Source organism: Numida meleagris, chromosome 25 (assembly GCF_002078875.1).
Source record: "Numida meleagris isolate 19003 breed g44 Domestic line chromosome 25, NumMel1.0, whole genome shotgun sequence".
Classification (NCBI taxonomy): Eukaryota; Metazoa; Chordata; class Aves; order Galliformes; family Numididae; genus Numida; species Numida meleagris.
Window position 1 is genome coordinate 910,454 of NC_034433.1, and position 18,596 is coordinate 929,049.

Consider the following 18,596-nt stretch of genomic DNA (forward strand, 5'->3'; position numbering starts at 1 on the left):
TGCAGGGCATGGGGCTCTGCTGCCCTCGCCCCAAATCTGCCCCCCAGGCCGGGGGAGTCCTGGAGGGAAAGGGGGTGAGGGTGGGAGAGGGGTGGGTGCTGCTGGGTGGGTGTGGGGTTGTGGGTCTGGATGGGAAGCGGTGCTCGTGGACTGGAAGACATCCCACACTGCTTGCTTGTGGCGTTATTTCCCTTGGTGCAAGTGGGGTTGAAATGGTGCCCCAGTGCTGAGAGCGTGGGGATGGCTGCATTAGGAGGCAGCGGTGCATTCACCGTGGGTCAAGGGAGCAGCGCTGCACGCCATGCCCCTTCCCATGGGGGATCCAGGTGGTGCTCCCAACTCGGTCTGTCTGTCCACCTCTTCATCCTCTACCTGCACAGCTGCAAACCCAGCCCCCTAAGCTCAGGATCTGCACTGCACCTAATGTGAGGGTTGTGGATCCCCACAGCATGCTGCTGTGCTAGGGATGAGACCCCTTCCCAACAGGGGTCATGCCATTGGCAATGACTGCCTTACACCCTGGCTTTCCCCTGTGGATGAGTCAGGACAGCCCCCAGGCAAAGCACTGGGGCCATCTATGCAAGTGGCTTGGGGCAGCATGGAGGAAGCGAGGGCTTTTTGTAAGAAGAATACAAAAGGGCACAGCAAGATGAGGAGTCACGCTCTGAGTTTTGGCTCTGAGAGGTTTCTCATTGCTGCGGAGTCCTTTGCAGAGAATCAAACCCCTCAGCGTTGGTGGGACCGGCTTCAGGCCACAGCCGTGCTGACAGCACTCCTGCCAAGCCATGGGCAGTGGTACAGGAGGGACACCAAGGCAAGGACACATGGGGCAGAGGTTTCTTGGGACCCCTCAGCACCAGGCCCAGGGCATGGGATAGGGGCAGGAGGAGCAGGTTCCTGTGCACTGCCATGGAAAGAGTTCCCCCTAGAGGAAACCCCAACAGTCATCACTTGAGGGAGCAGTGCCCATGGGCCTGGTGCTGTCAGCTCGCAGATGCTGGATCCCTCATGAGAATCAGAACCAGAGCAGCTGGAGCTTAATCACTGCTGGTTCTCCTTCCCCAGGATCCCAGCACCTCACCCAAGGGATGAACCCAGCCATGCCCTTAGACCCTGCCAAGACCGGGTGGCCAATGCCCAAGCGACACGAGAAAGACTTTCTGCAGCTCCCGTGCTTGTTTTCACGCAGTGGGGAGAAGTCTCTGCCCTTCCAGTCCGGACAGGGAACAGCAAAGCAAGAGCTGAGTGTTGTTGCTTTCCCGCGTCCTACTTGTTTCTCCCGAACGCTTGTTGTCGATGCCAAGCGATGCTTTCGCAAATCAATGACGGGCTGTCAGCGTCAGGTGGCTCCCGCACAACAAAGTGCCCAGCTCTTGCAAACCTGTCGTGTCATTTCCCCCTCGGCGACGAGCAGCCCTCACCCTGTCCCCGCACGGGAGAGCCAAGCGTTTATCGCATCCCGTCATTTGCTGGCGGATAATACAAATGCTGCTCCGGCATCTGCCCTGTTTCATAACTCGCCCGAACTGCTGAGCTGGGCTGCGGGGCTGGGGACAGGGACAGGGGCAGGGACAGGGGCAGGGACAAGGAGCTTACAGAGGCTTTCAGGAAGCGATGGTTTCTTCGGGGCGAGTTCACACGCTTTAGCCCAAGGGAGGGAATCTCCCAGGATTCTGCAAGAGATTCCCAACCCGTCTCTCAAAGAGCGTAAGGTGCTTAAATAAAGGAGTTTGCTGCGCCTCTATGCAAACTGCTGCTTCTGCTCTGAATCACGGGCCGGGGATGCTTACTTAGCAGGGCACGGTGAGTGTCAGCCCAGCAAGCCCAGCACAACAGAGCTTGCATCTGCCAGTGCCTGGAGCGCATTCCCTGTCTGCCTCTCTGTCTGGAGCTCGCAGGCGCTGGGGCAGTAGGGGAAGGCTGAGAAGGAACAAAAACCCGAGCCGGGCACGGAGAGCGACAGGCAGAAGGTTGGAGAGCTCAACCCCGAAAGAGGCAGGCGGAGAGCAGAGGGAGCCGGGGGCCTTCGCCGCGGCCCAGCGCTGCATGCGCGCACCCGGAGCAGCGCATGGCGATGCCGTGAATCACCGCTCCGCGCCCCACACGCTCGCAGGGACACACCTTGTGCATCTGGCCGCTTCAAAGCATTTTTGCGCGAGTGCCTGGGATTCCTGCCAGCTGCCTGATCGCAATCAAAGGGCTCGCTGGCCCTATGCTGCTCGCAGAGCGGTGCGGGGCTTTCTGTTCCAACTTGTCGGGAGCTCCTGAGCTGAAGGTGTCTGCAGAGGGCTGCAAAATCCGCCGGGGGAAAACAACCATCCCCGTGTGGCTGCTGGAAGCCCTGCTGTGCCACCGCAGCACCTCGGCTCGGTGCTGCCCCGGGGCTGCTCACCGGGAGGGACGCACAGAGCAGGGCTTCCCCAGGACGGTGCCATTTTCTGAGCAGTGATTCAGCCTCGTCCAGAGCAGCTGAGACTTCCCCGAGCCTGGCAAGGTTTCTCCCGGAGGAAAACCCGCTTTTCTAATGCAAAAAGCCTCAGTTTTGCTCAGCCTCCTGTGGAAGGCTGTCCCCTCCTGGGGGACCAGAAGGTGCTCCTTGCACACGTGGCACTGCGCTGTTTTCAGGGTGGTGGATGAGCTGGTGACTGACAGTGCCCTTGGCAAAGATGATAGATACCCCAGTGTGGATGGGAGCTTTTGTGATGGAAGGAAGGAAAAAGCCTTCTTTCTCCATAGAAAGGAAGGGCAGCTCACAGAGAGCAGCGCAGGGCTCCCTGCACCAAGCTGGAAGCCTTGCGCAATGGGGATAAAGCACCTGGGAACAAAATCAATGCCTCGTTCAGGTGTGTTGTAACAGATGGATGGAATAATTAACACAGAGGAGCCCACCCCCAGCCCAAAGCAGGACCAGCTCAGCTGTGTTGCTCCAGCTGAGGTCAGGGGGAGATCCCACTGCTCCTCTGTTTCAGTCTTTGACTGCTCTCATGGCAAATTGTTTTGCCCTAAGAGGAATTTCCCATTTGCTCCTGTTGCCTCTCTTCCTCTCCCAGCACATCTCAGCAGACCTGGCTCCCTCTCTCTGTGTCCTCCCATAGGGGCTGCAGAGAGCTGTGGGACCCCTCTCAGCTCCCCTTCCCCTGCTGAACCAACACAGCCCTCCCAGTCCTCTCCTGTCCTTCCCCCCTTCCCTCTGCCAGCTGCATCTCCATGGGCTCAGGATCCCAGGTTGCTGCTTTTGCTGCCCCTGTTCGTGGCACGTGGCATACACGGTTCACACAAGGGGACACACAGAGCAGGGTGTCCGTGAGCTGGAGGCCACTCCTGATGCTCTGTGCAGGAACTGCAGGTGCTCTCACTCATCACTCTCGAGGCCGAGGATATTCCTTGTTCCTTCTGCCCCTCCCTAACCTGGACACCCCCCGCCAAACGATCCCATCCCAGCTCTCACCTTTGATGAGCAACAATCTCACAATTCTGACCATGCCTTGGTCAGCAAGCACCGAGCTGCCAGGGCAGGGCCGGCACCAAGGAGGCGTCTGGGAGGGGATGATGATGCTGATGATGATGGTGATGATGATGGAGACGGAAGAAGCTTTGAGCTCCCCTCTAGGGTCAGGCTGTCAGGTTGCTGCGTCCACCCAGTTTTTGTCTCCCTGCGTCCCCATCTCACCCAAGCAGCCTCCACCAAACTGGTCAAGGCGCTGCCCCACGCAGCCTGGCACCCACAGCTGCTCGGGGAAGCTTGTGCCACAAAGAATTTCCTTCTAGTATCTAACCTCAATCTTCCCTCTTTGAGTTTGAAACCACCCCCCCGTTTCCTACCCCTATCAGACCACCGTTGCTCTCCCCCCATTTATAAGCTCCCTTCAGGTCCTGGAAGGTCACAGTGAGGTCTCCCCAGAGCTTTCCCTTCTCCAAGCTGAACAAGCCCGGCTCCCTCAACCTTTCCTCCCAGGAGAGGTGCTCAGCCCCCGAGACGCAGAGCAGGAGAGGACCGCAGCAAACAGCAGCGAGTGGTCCCTGCAGCCGGGGAGGGGAGCCCGGCAGCCACCTCACCCAGGAGCTCCCTGCGCTCCTCCTCGCCTCCCCGCGCTCACAGCGACCTGCCCCGGCTCAGAAATGCTGCAGGGAAGGGAGAGCTTGTTCCCACCAGGGAAGGAACGGAGATGACAGGGCCAAATTTAGGCAGGGAGAAGCGAGCGCGTCGACGGCGCGAGGATGCGCTGGGTTCCACGCGGTTGTGAAATCCCCTGCGTTTCTGGTGGGGGAGGAAAGCTCGCAGGCCAGCTTAGGTAACGATTTAGCAACACGTCCCAGCGTCACCCGACTCTTTGAAGCTGGGGGGGGTGGGCCCGGGCTGCGATGGGGCGCGGAGGAGGGCGGTGAGCACGGCGGGCACAGCAAGGACACGGCTCAGTGCAGGGGTTGTGCACGGCCACGTGCCCATGGCACAGCGGGCACCGATGCTGGGATGGGGCACGGGGACGCTGCACAGGGAAGGGATGCAGGGAGCGCTGGGACAGCATGGGACATTATTTACATCCACGGAGTGCTGTGGGGCGGTGGGACCTGCGTGGCAATAATCCTGACGGGTGAAGTGCATAACCCAGAAGCTCAACCCTTTGTCTAAATCGATTCTGAAACCTGTTCAGCGAAAACTGCATAAATAAAAACTCTTCCACCAGCAAAGCAAGGTCCCAGGGCGCGTGGTCCGTGCTGCACCACCACGGCTTGCTCAGCCTTGAGGATGCTGCAGCAGCTGCAGGCGCCCCGTGAGATTTCGGGGTCACCGGTGCAAAGATTGCTCGGTTTGGTTTCTTCAAGGCAGCAAGGGCAGGCCCCCAGCAGGGTGGGAGGAGGTGGTGCAGCCCTGCTGAGGCATGTGCATGTGCACAGGTGCTCCCCTGCAGCCCTGCCACCCTTGGGACCAAGAGCTTAAGCCATGATTTGCCTTGCCAGACGAGTTTTCAAAAGCAAGCTATCAGCTCCCTGCTCCCAAACACGTGTCCGTCATAGAGACAGTTTATCCTCTGCTGGAATTGAGCAACCCAACTCTCCTCTTGCATTACTGAGCCGTTCAAGCACCATTTGATAACCAGTATGAGCGCAGCTCCCCAGGCATTGCTTCATTTTTGGCGTGCTTTGCCCTGCCAAAACTGCGTTTCAAGCTCGCTATAAATTATGCTTCCCGCTCGGCTTTCATCTGCTCGCCCTGCAACGGGTGAGAACAAAGGCCACGACGTGCCACACCAAGGCCGAGGAGCCGAGGGCCGGGTGTAGGCAGCAGCAAAGCAGGCAGCAGATGCTGGAGGAAGGGAAGCAAGCACAGCCCGCTGCCGGCCTTGCAGCAGGGATGGAAGGCCATGCTGGCTGCTGCTGCCAGCAAAGAGCGGTGGTATGGAAGATGAGGGAGATGAGAGGAAAGAGGGCAGTGAAAGCTATGGTTTTTTCTTGCAGGGTTGTGAAGAGCTGAGAAAAGCAGCAGTGGACAACACCCCTGTCCTGGCAAAGGGACTGCAGGCAGCGTGCACAGTCAAGGTGGGGAGAAATGCCAAGCTGCCAGCACAGAACGTGAAGATCTGCACAAGCCAACAGCTCCCGATACCCACGACGTGGGCCACCAGGAGGGGCTGGCATTGCTCAGAGCTGAGGTCTGGGCTACGTCAGAGAGCAGCTTTGCTCGCACGGGAGCAAGCAAATAGGAGGAAATGTCACTCGCAGGGTAACAACTTCCCAGGTCAGTGCCTCTGGGTCTGTCATGTAAATGTGCATCCGCTGGAGAAGGCTGTGCCTGCTGAGGGTGAGGAGGAGCCAGCGGCACCAGTGAAGCTCAGGGAAGCAGGTGTCAGCCAGGGCGAGCACACTGCAGGCTGCCAACCTCCTGGTCACTTCGGTTCTTCCACTTCAACGCGGTCGTTTCAGCTCTGACCCCTCGGGCAGACCCCTCCTGGAGAGCCAGGGCTGGGCAGAGAGGCAGAGGAGAGGTCTCCAAAGGACCCGGGAGCAGAAAGAACAGCAGATGAGCTGCACAGATGTTCCAGGGAGTTCTTCATCTTCGGGCAAACTCCCCAGCCCCTCGGGGCTTAGTGGATCTCGTAGCGTGGGGTTGTTGCGACCCAAGTGCTGACCTGGCACTGGGTCTTGTTGAAGTTCATCCCCTTGGCCTCAGCCCATGGATCCAGGCTGTCCAGGGCCCTCTGCAGGGCTTCCGACCCTCAGGCAGAGCAACGCTTCCTCCCAGCTTGGTGTCATCTGCACCATCCGGGAAGGAGGTGTTCAGCCTTTTAACGAGTGCTAAGACGTGCCAGGGGAAGCTCTTATCCTCACGCAGGACAGCAGGGCTCTGCAATGTCCCATGACTCTGAAGAAGTCAGGATTGCGGGCCCTCGGAGCTGGAAAACGCTCTGCTCAGCAGCCCTGGAGGGCTCTGCAGTCCTACAGCTCCTCTCCCTGGAGGTGGAGGGATGGGACCGGCTGTGCATGGCAGAGGCCACTGCAATGGCTGCTGCTCCCTGCCACCCCAGCTCAGGGGATGGGTTCAGAAGATGGCAGCTGTGGCTCCAGACCTACACGAGGACTTTGCTTTCTGCCCTACCGGGATCTTGTGCCACATACAGCAGTGCCACACGAAGCTCTGTCTCCCATAGACTGCGGTCCCTGTGCAATACTCTGACCGTAACAAGCACTTCCAGGCAGGAAGAGTGGTCAGACTTCGCTCAGCTCCCCAGCTCCCATCTCCCAAAGTCAAATACCTGTTGCAAAGAGCAATAGCAGAAGGGCTGCAGAACAGGTTACAGTAATTTCTCCAGATGCCACCAAACAGCAGCGCGTGTTCAGCCCCGTCCAGGTGCCAGGAGCGGTTTGCCAGCCCACAGGGACCACAGCATGAGATCCTTGCATTGAGCCAACAGCAAACGAGCAGCACGAGGAATGCAAGAGGGCTTCAGCAGCACGGCCTGAGCAACACGACTCCTCTCTGCTATGCCAGCAACTGCGTGATTGCTGCAGGTGCCAGCCAAGAATAGCAAACGTAATGCCACACATTTGCTACAGTCCTGCAGTATCCCGTCAGTGTAAGTAAATCCAAAGCTGCTGAGACCTTGCTGGCGTTTATCACTCAGCTTTGCAAGAAAGCAGCTCTCCTGTTAGCACGCTCAGAGTCATCAAACAACAGCAAGTGCATCTCCAGGAGCGTGCAACAGAAATATTCTCAGCAGTAGCTGGGATCAATAGCTTCAAGAGAGGAGGTGGGAGATCATGTGTCATGAGTAGATGATGAGGGGTGGAATTATATGGGCATTGCATGTGAGAATGCTGTTCTAACGGAGCTGGATTTGCATTCAGAGCTGGCTGGGCCTCTTTCTCAAAATTAAACACATTTGACACCAACCATTTGAACTGTACTGAACAATGGTTTAATTTAATAACCTGCTGCTCCTATGTCTGTACAGTATTGTACACAATATAACCAACAAACATTTCAGCCCCATATAAATGTTTGACTGGCTGTCTGAGGGTCCAGCAGCTTTAGGTCCTTGACTCCCCTGTCCTCTGAGATGCTGTCATGAAAACTGTCGTGGTGCCAAGGCTCCAAGGCACGGTGCACTCACCGTGATGTTTTTGCTTTCCAGGCTCATTCTCCATTCAGTGATGGAATCCTCCAGCCACAGCAGAGGATCTCTGCTTGTCCTTTGTACTTCTGCTCAAACATGAATGATTTTTAACCTCTTTTAGCATTAAGCCATAATAATACTCTAGGGATGCCATGAGGTAGGGACAGCTACGCTTCAAAGGTGATACTAACGTGGCAGTTTAGGACTGCTACAGCAACACTGATCACAAACACAGCTGGTTCCAGATTTCCATTCGTTCTCATCCACCCCCTTTTCACAGCAGCACTGCCCCACGTTAGCCTTGTCTGAGAACTCCTTACACAGATAAAGCTAGCAGACACACTGCTTTCAACTTAGAAGTAAAGGGAAATGATGGAGCTGCTACTGGTAGCGGAATGGATGCTTCTACCGCAGTGAGGACATCTGCTGATAGTCAGGTGGAATCCAAAATGAGTCCTGCAGATTAGAAAACCCCCCAGGATAACAGGCCAGCTTCAAGAGATCTGGTGTTGAGAAACATCCTCGTGGCAGCGTGAGCAGTGAGAGGTGTGGCAGGACGGTCTCACACCTGTGTTCTCCGTGCAAAGTCTCATTTTGGCCACTTATTTCTCCTCTCATCTTCTGTGTTTCAGAAGCTTCTCATTTGTATTTTAAAGGTCGTAGAGGGAAGTCATGATCATACAATTCTCTTAAAGCTTTTCCCCCACTGTTTTGACTACAATGCAGCATCCTGTTCAAAATGCAACTACTGGATCTGAAAAATAAAGCACTCAGACTCTACGGCACATCTGAAAATAGACACGTAGCCTTTGTGCAGGGCCAGCTCCCAGAGAAAACCTTATTCACACAGGAGTGTAGGCAGGTCCTGTTACAGGCAGGAGTCTGAAAATAAGAGAAAGAGAAGTAACTGAGCAGGGGAGATGCTCTGACAGGCATGCTGGAAGGACACCCTCAAATGTTGCAGGGTCAAAAGGATCAGCATCTGAACAAGGACTACATTTATTTGACCCATTTCTCCATTCATATAATCCCATCGAAGCATCCTAACGTACATAAAAAAAGAAAACTGTCTCAACTTAAAGGATATTTCATAACGAACTGAGGGAACTGCTAATGGTATCTATCTGGAAGTGCATTCACCATTTGTCCCTCCTCAGCCAACAGTGCTGATTCTGCACTCACATCAGGACCCTCACTGACTCTGGCCAGCTTAGACTATCGCTCTTCCCTTCTCATTGCCCTTGGCCAACCAACCCCAGCTCATCCCTCACTGCTTCACCTAACCTCCCTACTGCCCAAGTCTTCTATCCTGCATCTCCTTCACTGTAGAGAAATCTAACATAGACGTGACCTTATTAAATGAAGATGGGATATTTCTTTCTAAAAGATTTGCTCAGCGTCAACCCAAACTGCTGGGCTCGTGTGGAAATCAAGTATTTTTTTCACATCTGCCTTTTCATTTCTGTTTCCCTTTGACCACGTAGTAGGTTAATTAAAAGCTCAATAAAGCAGTCCAGATGCATTTTGCATCACCGGATACTGCTCCTCTCAACAAATAAAGCTGTATGACTGCTATTTTTAAGGCATCTTGACACAATAACATTAATCTTGACACCACACGATGCAAGAAAGGAATATTTAAAGACCGTTACCCTTAATAGTGAGGGAGGCTCTGCTGAAAGCACGGCCCAATTCATTGGTGGCTTCAGCCGTATAGTCTCCTTCATCAGCCTTCGAAACACCAAGGATCACCAGGGAGCAGACCCCGAAGTCGTTTGTGCCAAAATAGGCAGGGTTATTGGAGAGGTCTCTCCCATCTTTATACCAGGTGACTTTTGGAGGTGGATGGCCTCCAACCGCACAGCTCATGCGGCACTCGCTGCCAGTGGTCACCACGTGGGGCTTCAACGGGACGAGGAATCGCGGGGGCTGGTTGTGATTGACCCCCTTGTATCTCTGCGGCCTGACCTGAACGTCAGCTGGTGAAAGAAGAAAAGAAAAGCAACATACCACATTACACACACAAACTCAGAGACAGCTTCATGGGGATGGAAGTCAGAGCAAAGTTTAAAACCATGACCCTTAGCATCTGGCATTCTGCAGCACAAACAGCCTGAGACACTGCACACCTGTGGGTTGTAATTGCTGTTTCTTCTCTAATTGGCCAGAATGTAATTTGTAGCCAGAAACATTAAGTTTCTGCAAAAATTAAGCCTTGGATTTTCCTGGGAATTAGTTCTATGACAAATTACATGACATAATGGCTGGAAATAAAGGTTTGCAACAACGGCCATGTAGCAATGATAATCCTTCCCTACCAGACTGGAATTTCTTCGAGTATTTCTATGCACTCTCATTTTGGGCAACTAATTGTTTATAGAAAGAGCGACCTATTTCAACACAGTGTGTTAGAAGCAAGGAGCAAAGCACAACAGCACCATTACACACATAGCTACTTGTCAAAGCAGTTTTACCCTTTGGTTTCCGAATTCTCCAAGGCTGCACGGTGTCAGATGGACGACTGGATCCCAAGTGATTTTTTGCCACGACCCTGAAGTAGTAGTCCCGGCCCGGGATCACTTTGGTGTACGTGAATTTGTTGGTGTAGATCAGGTCACCCACCACGTGCCACAAGCCTTTCCGTGATTCGCGTTTCAGGACTGTGTAGAAGAGATCACTTTCCCATTTCTCAGATCTTGATGGCTCCCAGGTGACTGTCACTATATTTGGCACGTTCTCTTTCAGTTCGATAGGTCCAGGTGGTTGAGGGATATCTGTCAGATGAAAGCAAATTATGTTGAAGATGCGGGGAAAGTGGCACGGTATAGGACCCCAAAAACTTCAAGTCCATCAGATATTTCATGTTTGAGCTTTTTGCAGACTTCTTGATCATCAGAAAGGACAAGATTTGATTCCTCCTCCAGATGCACAAGCTCATTCGCTACTAACTGAGCTCCTGCTGCTTTAGACTGAACTTCTGGGACTCCTTCCCTTCTTGTGGATAGAGGTAAGAGATGAGGGCTGAATTCAGTTCACTGCCTACTACATATTCACCTGTAAATCTGTTAAGCACACACAGGCACATACATATAGAGAAATGCATGCGGTAGAGAGTTACCTGTAACTTGAACTTGGAAGCTGAATGCTTCTCTTTTCCCTGTCTCACTCATGAGCTCAATGGTATAGATGCCACTGTCAGTGAACTCGGCTGCTTTAATCAGCAGCTGGGAGGTACCATCCTGGGTCCTTATTTTAGCATGGCTTGGAAGAGGAACCCCATCCTTTAACCAGGTCAGCACGGAATCTGGAGGTGCCTGTGAAGAGTAACTCTAGTTACAGTGCATGTACTTAGCTTCCAAATTATGTCTTTACATCTATAGCTTCCTTATCTTGTTCAAAACGCTCATCTACATGACACAGCTAAGTAATATACTGAAATATCAGACTGGATCTAAGAGCCCTGGATACAGAGCTGCTCAAGAGTTTGTTTGTAACTTTGTACTAAGGTGCTCAGGTACAGCTATTGGCAAACAAGGCATGCGAGATCAAAAACAACAGATGACATCAGGAGTGAACATCCTCTACTTTAAAAAATATCTGCTAATTGCTGAAATAAAAAAAAACCCCACATCCTAGAAGCGTATATTTCTATTTCTCCATCTTTGGTCTCCACATTCCAGCTGAGTTGGAGCGAGGTCAGCAGGATGCACGCTTTACCTTCGACACTCTCCTCCTGACATCCCACACTTGACCTGTGTTGTTCCAAGCTGATGTCAAAGCACACCAGATTTCTGTAAGTGACAGCTTATGTCCTGCTGTGCAGTAAGACAAACACAGTCAAGAGAATGTTGCTAGAAAGGTTACCCTAAGGCTTTCTGAGGGAGATGGAGATCAGTACCAGATGGTGATAACACGGAGGTGGCTGGATGGAGAGCATTCCAAGCATTTTATTTGCTGGGGTTACTGAATGACTTTAAGTCTCATAAACCACGAATGTCAAGAGCGACAGCTGAATTCTTTTTCTTGTTTTCCTCATGCAGAAAGTATACACAGCACAGGCAGATTAAAGGATTTGCCCAGTGTCTTGTACACATTAAAAAAAATAAAAAGGGATTTCTCAATCAAATCTGAAAACTTACCTCGAAAGGAATATCCACTCGAATGGCATTTCCTGCTTTTATAACCAGGAAATTTTTCACTCTCTTGTCTATTATGAGCCTGGGAGAAACTGGAAAAGACAGTGATTACTGTAAACAGTTTTATGTTATGATATAACCATTGGCTGACGAACTCACATGCATGTGCTAGCCTTTCCAACAGCTCGCCTGCAGGCTCTTGATAAAGTCAGTGGGACAGCAGGAAAATAGCTCCTTGATTCACTACCAGAGTTCTTTGCTAACCACTGCACCTCTCATGTTTTATTATTTTTTATTTAGTACTCTAGCTAAATGAGAGGAGAGGATGTCAAGCTGTGTTCACTACAGTGTTTGCATACACGTGACGTCTCAGTCATGGAAAAATCTATGACACGCTTCACCCCATTACATGGATGATCCTTTGTGTAAAATGACATTAATGCAGAAAGAAATTGCAATGGACACTTATGAGAGGGGAAGCTGGACTAAGAGCATTTTTCAATGTTCTCAAGAACTCTGTGTTTTAAGGGATCTTGAGGAGTAGTAATACAAGCAGAGCACAGCTGACACGTGATAGACTTACCAACAGGGGGAACAGCTTCAATGCAAGCTTCAAGCTCTGTGGCTTCTCCTGGGCCACAGTCATTGAGTGCTCTCACACGTAGGAAGTACGTCTCCTTGGTTTGCAGGCCTTTAACTTTGTAAGTGGTTGCCTCTATAGGAAAAATGTTGCATTTGGTCCAGCTGAGGTTGTTAGAAGACCGCATCTCCACATCGTAGCCTTTCACATCACTTCCCTCTTTTACTTCAGGTCTATTCCACGTCAAGATGACACTAGTGCTGTCACTGACGGTCACTTTCAGGTCCCTCACTTGACCTGGAGGTTCTGAAAAGGGAAATTTTATTCAGACTATTTTTCTAGCATCCCTGCACCCTCTTTTCAGTCACTTCCTGAGTTCCCCAACATTCTTGCAGTGCATTGGATATCCACTCTGCTATCTTGCCACCGTTTTGTCTCTGTTCTTCAAAGGCAGATCCACGTGCCTGCAACACTCCTGAAATGGTCTGCAACCCATCCTGACTCCCTCCCCACACCGCACAACTTCTGCACAGGGCATCTGCCGTATCTTGACTTAAACATCACACAGGAAACCCTTCCATTCCTTCCTCATGCAGACAGCACATGCTCAGCCATGAAACATTCCCCAGTTATTTGTTCTTTGTCTTCCTCAGTAACACCCCCATTCAGCTTTAGGTACTCCCAAGACAGAAGGATGGTGGCAGTTTGCTTACTTGTGGAATCCCGAGCAAAGACAGCTTGTGACGGAGCACTGACATCTCCCATGCCAGAAGCATTGACAGCTGCCACACGGAATTCATACTGGAGACCTTTCTTGAGATTGGTTACTTTCAGCTTCTTGTCTGCAGAAAGAAAACGAGCGCACTGGCTTGAGTGAGCAGTTCCCCGAGCACGAAATGGTGAGAGAACGTTGTACTTTACTCCATGCACAACTGTAGACTGAATTCTCTGGATTAAAGTACAAATGCTGTTCCAAGATCCTTTGCCTTTTCCTGTCCTAGTGTATGCATACTTCTGAGGTGTGTTCATCGTATTCTCTTTCAAAGAAAATAGCCTTTGAGAGCTATTAAGCTACAGAAAGGATAAACATTGCTTTTCCTCATAGGATAATCCTAAACTCTTCTATATCAGAAAAGAGGTCCTAGCCTGCACCTGATGGATACAATAGCATGTTACTTTCTGAACTCAACACAGATGAGCTCTCAGCCTTTGTTCAAGCCTTTCAAACTCCTTGCAGGGTTTCAGTAGGCTACCCACCTGCTATGGGCGCACTGTTGACTGGCAGCCAGGTCATGGTACCCTTCTTGCGTTTTTGAACGATGTATCCCATAATTCGGGAGCTGCCAGATTTCCGAGGTGTTTTCCAGGATATTGTGATGGCGTCTTTGCTGACCCCGATGATCTCGGGAGGATCTGGGGCGCCAGGTGAAGCTAGAAAGACATTGATGTTTCATTATTAGAATACTTCTATTGAAAGATAAGGACATATGTCAGCTAGATCATTTCTTCCAAGTTTCTCCAATGTATTTATATGGACGTGCTTTGAAAATTTGATTGAGACCACTCTGATCATTTTCATGACCCTGCTTTGGACCTGCTCTAAGAGGCCCACATCTCTCCAATGTTGTGAGCCCCAGAGCTGGCCCTTGACCTACTGACCACACTCTTTTTTATGCAGCCCAGGCTACGACTGGCAAGCACAGATTTGCGTGAAGACTTCACAACCATGATTCAGGTTTAGCTCTGTAGCAACATCCAAAATGCAATGAGTTTTCTTGATGTTAAACTTTGACAATGAATTTCCCATAGCGTTGTAGGACACCATCACAAAAAGTTATTCCTCACCTTTACTGATAGTCACCACCTCATTTGATTCCAGTGCATCGCTGGCTCCCTCTGCGTTCACAGCTCTCACTCTGAAGTAGTAGCTCATGTCTTCTTCCACTTTGCTGGTAGTGAAAGTAGTACAGCTCCTGGGGGTTTCTCCCAGAGCCACCCAGTCGCTCTTGCCTACCTGCTGTTTCTCAATAATATAGTTTTGTACTGGTTTGCCCCCATCATCCTTTGGAGGATTCCACTGAATGGTGACATCATCTGCAGAGCTTCCTACAATTTTCAAGGGTCCTGCAGGTGGCTGTGGCTTGTCTGAAAAGACAAACACAAGCAGCTTAGTTCCAGATCCAGATGCATCCCTAGGCTGGGAGCAGACAGTCTCTCTTGCTCATAAGCTGGGAGACTCAATTCTGATTCTATGATTCTATGATGGTACCTATGCCTAGTTGCAGACTGAGGGCCAGGCACTTAACTGTCTCTTCAAATACCTCCTCTCCTAATTTTGATAAAGAGGGGAGGAAGCCAGGCCCTTGCTCCAAGGACTGATTGTTCTCATAAGCACTGCACAGGAGTACAGGCATTTATAATAGGATTGAATTTGACCTTGATGTTATGTCTGTAGAATTGCCTCTTGTGCGTAGCCCTATCTTCCACAATCTCTCAACATTCAAGACTCAGTAAATGAGGCTGTCCAAAATGAAACTAGATATGTGTCATCTTGTAGTGAAGGGCAAGTAACATGTCAACAACCATTGTTTGCATCTTGATTTACTGGAAACATAGCCTTGTTCATCCTGGAATAGATGGCAGTCCTAAAGAAGATTGTGACCAGTACTACTGACTGCTTCCTCAGCCTCATGATGAAAGACACTGTGGATGTTATGGGGATCTTACCTACTACCTCAACCTTGAGGTCAATATCCAGGAGTCCACTGTCATTCTTCAGCCTGACTTTGTAATCCCCACAGTCCTTTCTCTCAGCATTAGGGATGGACAGCATGGTAAAGGTGTCTGTTTTATCAACACGAATCCTTGAGTCATCTCCCAGTTCTATTTTGTCCTTCAGCCATGTTGCTCTGACTGGAGGCCGGCCCTCAAAAGGGATCTTGATCGTGACTTTTTCCCCAGCCTTGGCCACAGTAGGAACACTCATTAAGTTTTTTAGGAGAACCCCGTCAACCTGTGGAGGATCTAAGAAGACAATACAAGGTCATTAAAAACTGCAGTTCAAAGAGGATTAGGGCTAACCTTGGAGGGAAGGACTCCTCTGCATTCATTGTTGCTATATATTCCAAAATACATTCCAAATAACTCAGTTTGGTTCTCTGGGGGCTTATCCAAACTGAATCATGTAGAAGTGCAAAAATATGTGTCTTCACCTTTATTTGTACACTCCACACACACATGTACTTTGCTACAGGATAATTTTCAAGAAGCATTTATGGTATCATACTGTCCTTTCCACAGGAGCAAATTTTCATAGGCAGCACACTACACAAGAATGAAGAAGCTGGTTTAATGAAGTGATATGTGCACCCACAAAATCTTTACATTAGTAGTTAGAAGCTTTTCACAAAGGCTCCATAGTTAAATTTTTTATGTATCAGCTTGTAACAAGAACATCTCCCATTCAGACAGTAATTACAATAAAATCCCAATAAGCAACCATAGGTCCTGAGGGAATGTATTACATTTCAAGCACTGCAAGGCCCAGCACTCTGCATTGAGATCATGGGTAGTTTGAACAGACTCACCTTCAACAAAAATTGAAGCTTCAGTTTTTATATCTCCAGCTTCAAACCTGTACTTCCCAGCATGAATATCATCCACTTTGCTAATAATGAGTTTGTGGACTAGACCTTCCTTTTCCAAAGAGACTCCATCCATGCTTGTTAACTACAAGGTAAAGCCCAAATACTTACTCTTAAAAAAATTAAAAAGGCAATTCAAACTTCAACTGGACAGGCAAAAATTTGAAATGTAATTGGAAAACTTCTATGAATGTCATACACGTTAAATTACAATAATATACTGGGATTACATATCTGGTAACTAATTCACCACCAAAGGCCTGAATCAAAGTCCATTCACATAAATAGGAGTATTAATTTTACCTCTGACCCTAAAATACTACTGTCACCAAAGCCTCTTTTTATAGTCTTACTGCTAAAATTTTGGTCCAGGCTCAAGGATGACACCTTGGAACTTCTTACAGCATCGTATGGATCCCACAATCTGACCTAGTGTTTTATGTTCTTTTGGGATATAGAAAGTGATGCCTATGCTTGATTCTAAGTACTAATTTGAATGAGTACTTTTGGTGTTATGCCTGCCTGAGGATCATTTGAAGATTTTCCCTTGTTTTCTGTGTATTTGTCTCACACACCAAGGAAAAGAAAAAGGATTGCAGCACAAGGAAAAGACCCATTTCATCTCCACCTGTGTGAGAGAATCAGAGATTGGCTTAAGATGGAAGGGACCGTAAAGGTCATCTAGTTCCAACCCTCTAATGGAAAACACAAAAGAAAACCCAAAGCCTCCTATGGTCAGCAAGAATAGAAGTGTCTTGCAGTAGGAAGGTGAAGGAAGTCTTGGTGAGTTTCTAACAGGATCTTTAGTTTAAACAAACTCCTGCTGAAGCCTGCTAGGACCATACTCAGATCACAGTATGACTGGCAGAGGGAGGGACATCTTGTCATGATACTCAATGAGAAGTAGAGTCAGAGAGTTACAGGGCATTACTAACTGAAGAAAACAGTGGCTAGAGGACACTTACCTTTAACCCATCCTTAAACCAGGTTCCTGTTAAGTCATGTCTATTGACAGCACAAGACAGCTCAGTTGGTTCCCCTTTCAGGACTCTGACATCAATTAACTGTTTGTTGACACGAGAGCGTGGTGCTGAATGTTCAGAAAAGAAAACATTCAGAAGATGCTAAGTCTGTCTTGCACTGACAGAGAGTAACGTGCACAGAAGAAAACATACATGTGAGGAGAAAAAATACATCTACTGCAGTCATAACACATGTAGTGGTGTTTTTTTTTTTAATGATGCTGCTGGCCAGCTGCATTGAAGGACATTCTGGCTGGCCTGCATACAACATAGTCCTTGCATGTCCTTGTATGTACAATATATTTTTGGGTGCTTCTCCTCTGCATCAACCAGCTACAGGGCTGCCCAGACAGACCCCCCACAACAACCCCAGTCATGCTGTCTTCTCCTCTCTCTGTTCCTCTCTCCCTTCCCCAGTTCATCTTTGTTAACACCCCCATCTCCTCTCTAATGAACTGCCCAATTCTATTTACCCTTTTCCTGCTGACTCCCAGTTTTGCTGATCTCACTTCCTTATTTGCATTTGCTGTGATTGCCTTGTTACATTCTAACTTGGTCAGCAGTTCCACCAGGCAAGTACACTCCCTCCATCACACATACAAGTTTTTGACACTGCCATCTTACTAGTGCAGCCATTGTTAATATTCAAATGGCTGCATACACACTATTCTTCCTTCCTGAGTGTTCTCTAGCCTCATGTCCCCCAGTCTCTACAAATATACAGGGCTGCATCGCCCTAAATGGAGAATCCAGAGCTTGCCCTTGTTAGTATCAAAATGCAAAGATCAGTCATACAGAATTAAGCATGTACCTTTCGGATCATCCAGGCGATAATGTCTTCTCTTTTCGGTACTTTCTCTATTCTTCAAGAAATCACTTGCTGTAATATCAAGGCTAGGTACCTGTTTTCTCTGGTTTATTGAAGGACCACCATAAAGGGCTGACATCTGAACAGAACCCTGTGAACTTCGACCGAGAAGACCTGGCTTCCACCCACCAAACAATCTATCATGGAGTTTGCCTCCTGCGTCTCCAAAGGCAGAATCCTTGCCATAAAGGGAGCCTAACTGTTCTAAATCTCTGTCTTCAGCCCTGGCATCACCTCGACCTGAAAGCGAATCTTTGTCATGGGATGAACCTTTGTGTTCCGATCCTCTGGAATCACTGGCAGTCCCCTTCCCAGCTTCACCATATGCAGATTTGCCAGCACGTGAATCCAGCCCATATTCACCACCCATTCCAGCAGCACCTACCACACCTTCTTTACCATGGAATGAGTGCAACTCCCTCCCATCACCTCCCAGCCTGCCAGCACCAATTTCACCAGTCCTGGATCCAGCTGACCCATATGCAGAACCAGCACCTTGTAAGCCAGAGCCACTAAGACCCCCACCTTCTGAGGATAAGCCAGCTCCTCCTACTCCACCTACATATCCTTGAGCTCTGCCCACCATAGCATCCCGACCATGGTGAGAACCCGTCACTTCTTCACCTCCTGAAGGAAAATGAGCTGCTCCTGACGCAGCCCCAGCTGAGAGACCATCTTTTCCATATGGAGACCCAACTCCTCCTGCACCAGCTAACCCTGCACCACCAACACC

General features: G+C 49.8%; 1 protein-coding gene across 20 annotated transcripts in view; it reads right to left on the reverse strand.

Moving 5' to 3' along the window:
- IGFN1 (immunoglobulin-like and fibronectin type III domain containing 1) overlaps positions 7,393-18,596 on the reverse strand; it is a 48,363-nt gene continuing 37,159 nt past the window's right edge. For 19 of the 20 annotated variants that reach the window (XM_021377053.1, XM_021377064.1, XM_021377065.1 and 16 more), the window contains 13 exons: positions 17,807-18,596; positions 16,939-17,063; positions 15,917-16,058; positions 15,057-15,353; positions 14,175-14,474; positions 13,587-13,760; positions 13,043-13,171; positions 12,333-12,635; positions 11,753-11,841; positions 10,732-10,927; positions 10,088-10,387; positions 9,266-9,592; positions 7,393-8,495 (listed from right to left, as the gene is read on the reverse strand). In XM_021377053.1, the coding sequence (XP_021232728.1) occupies positions 8,482-8,495; positions 9,266-9,592; positions 10,088-10,387; positions 10,732-10,927; positions 11,753-11,841; positions 12,333-12,635; positions 13,043-13,171; positions 13,587-13,760; positions 14,175-14,474; positions 15,057-15,353; positions 15,917-16,058; positions 16,939-17,063; positions 17,807-18,596 (3,186 nt within the window). In that variant the 3' untranslated portion in view covers positions 7,393-8,481. Of the gene's footprint in view, positions 8,496-9,265; positions 9,593-10,087; positions 10,388-10,731; positions 10,928-10,958; positions 11,429-11,752; positions 11,842-12,332; positions 12,636-13,042; positions 13,172-13,586; positions 13,761-14,174; positions 14,475-15,056; positions 15,354-15,916; positions 16,059-16,938; positions 17,064-17,806 lie in introns of those variants that run through there. The other variant, XM_021377066.1, reaches the window with a different exon arrangement.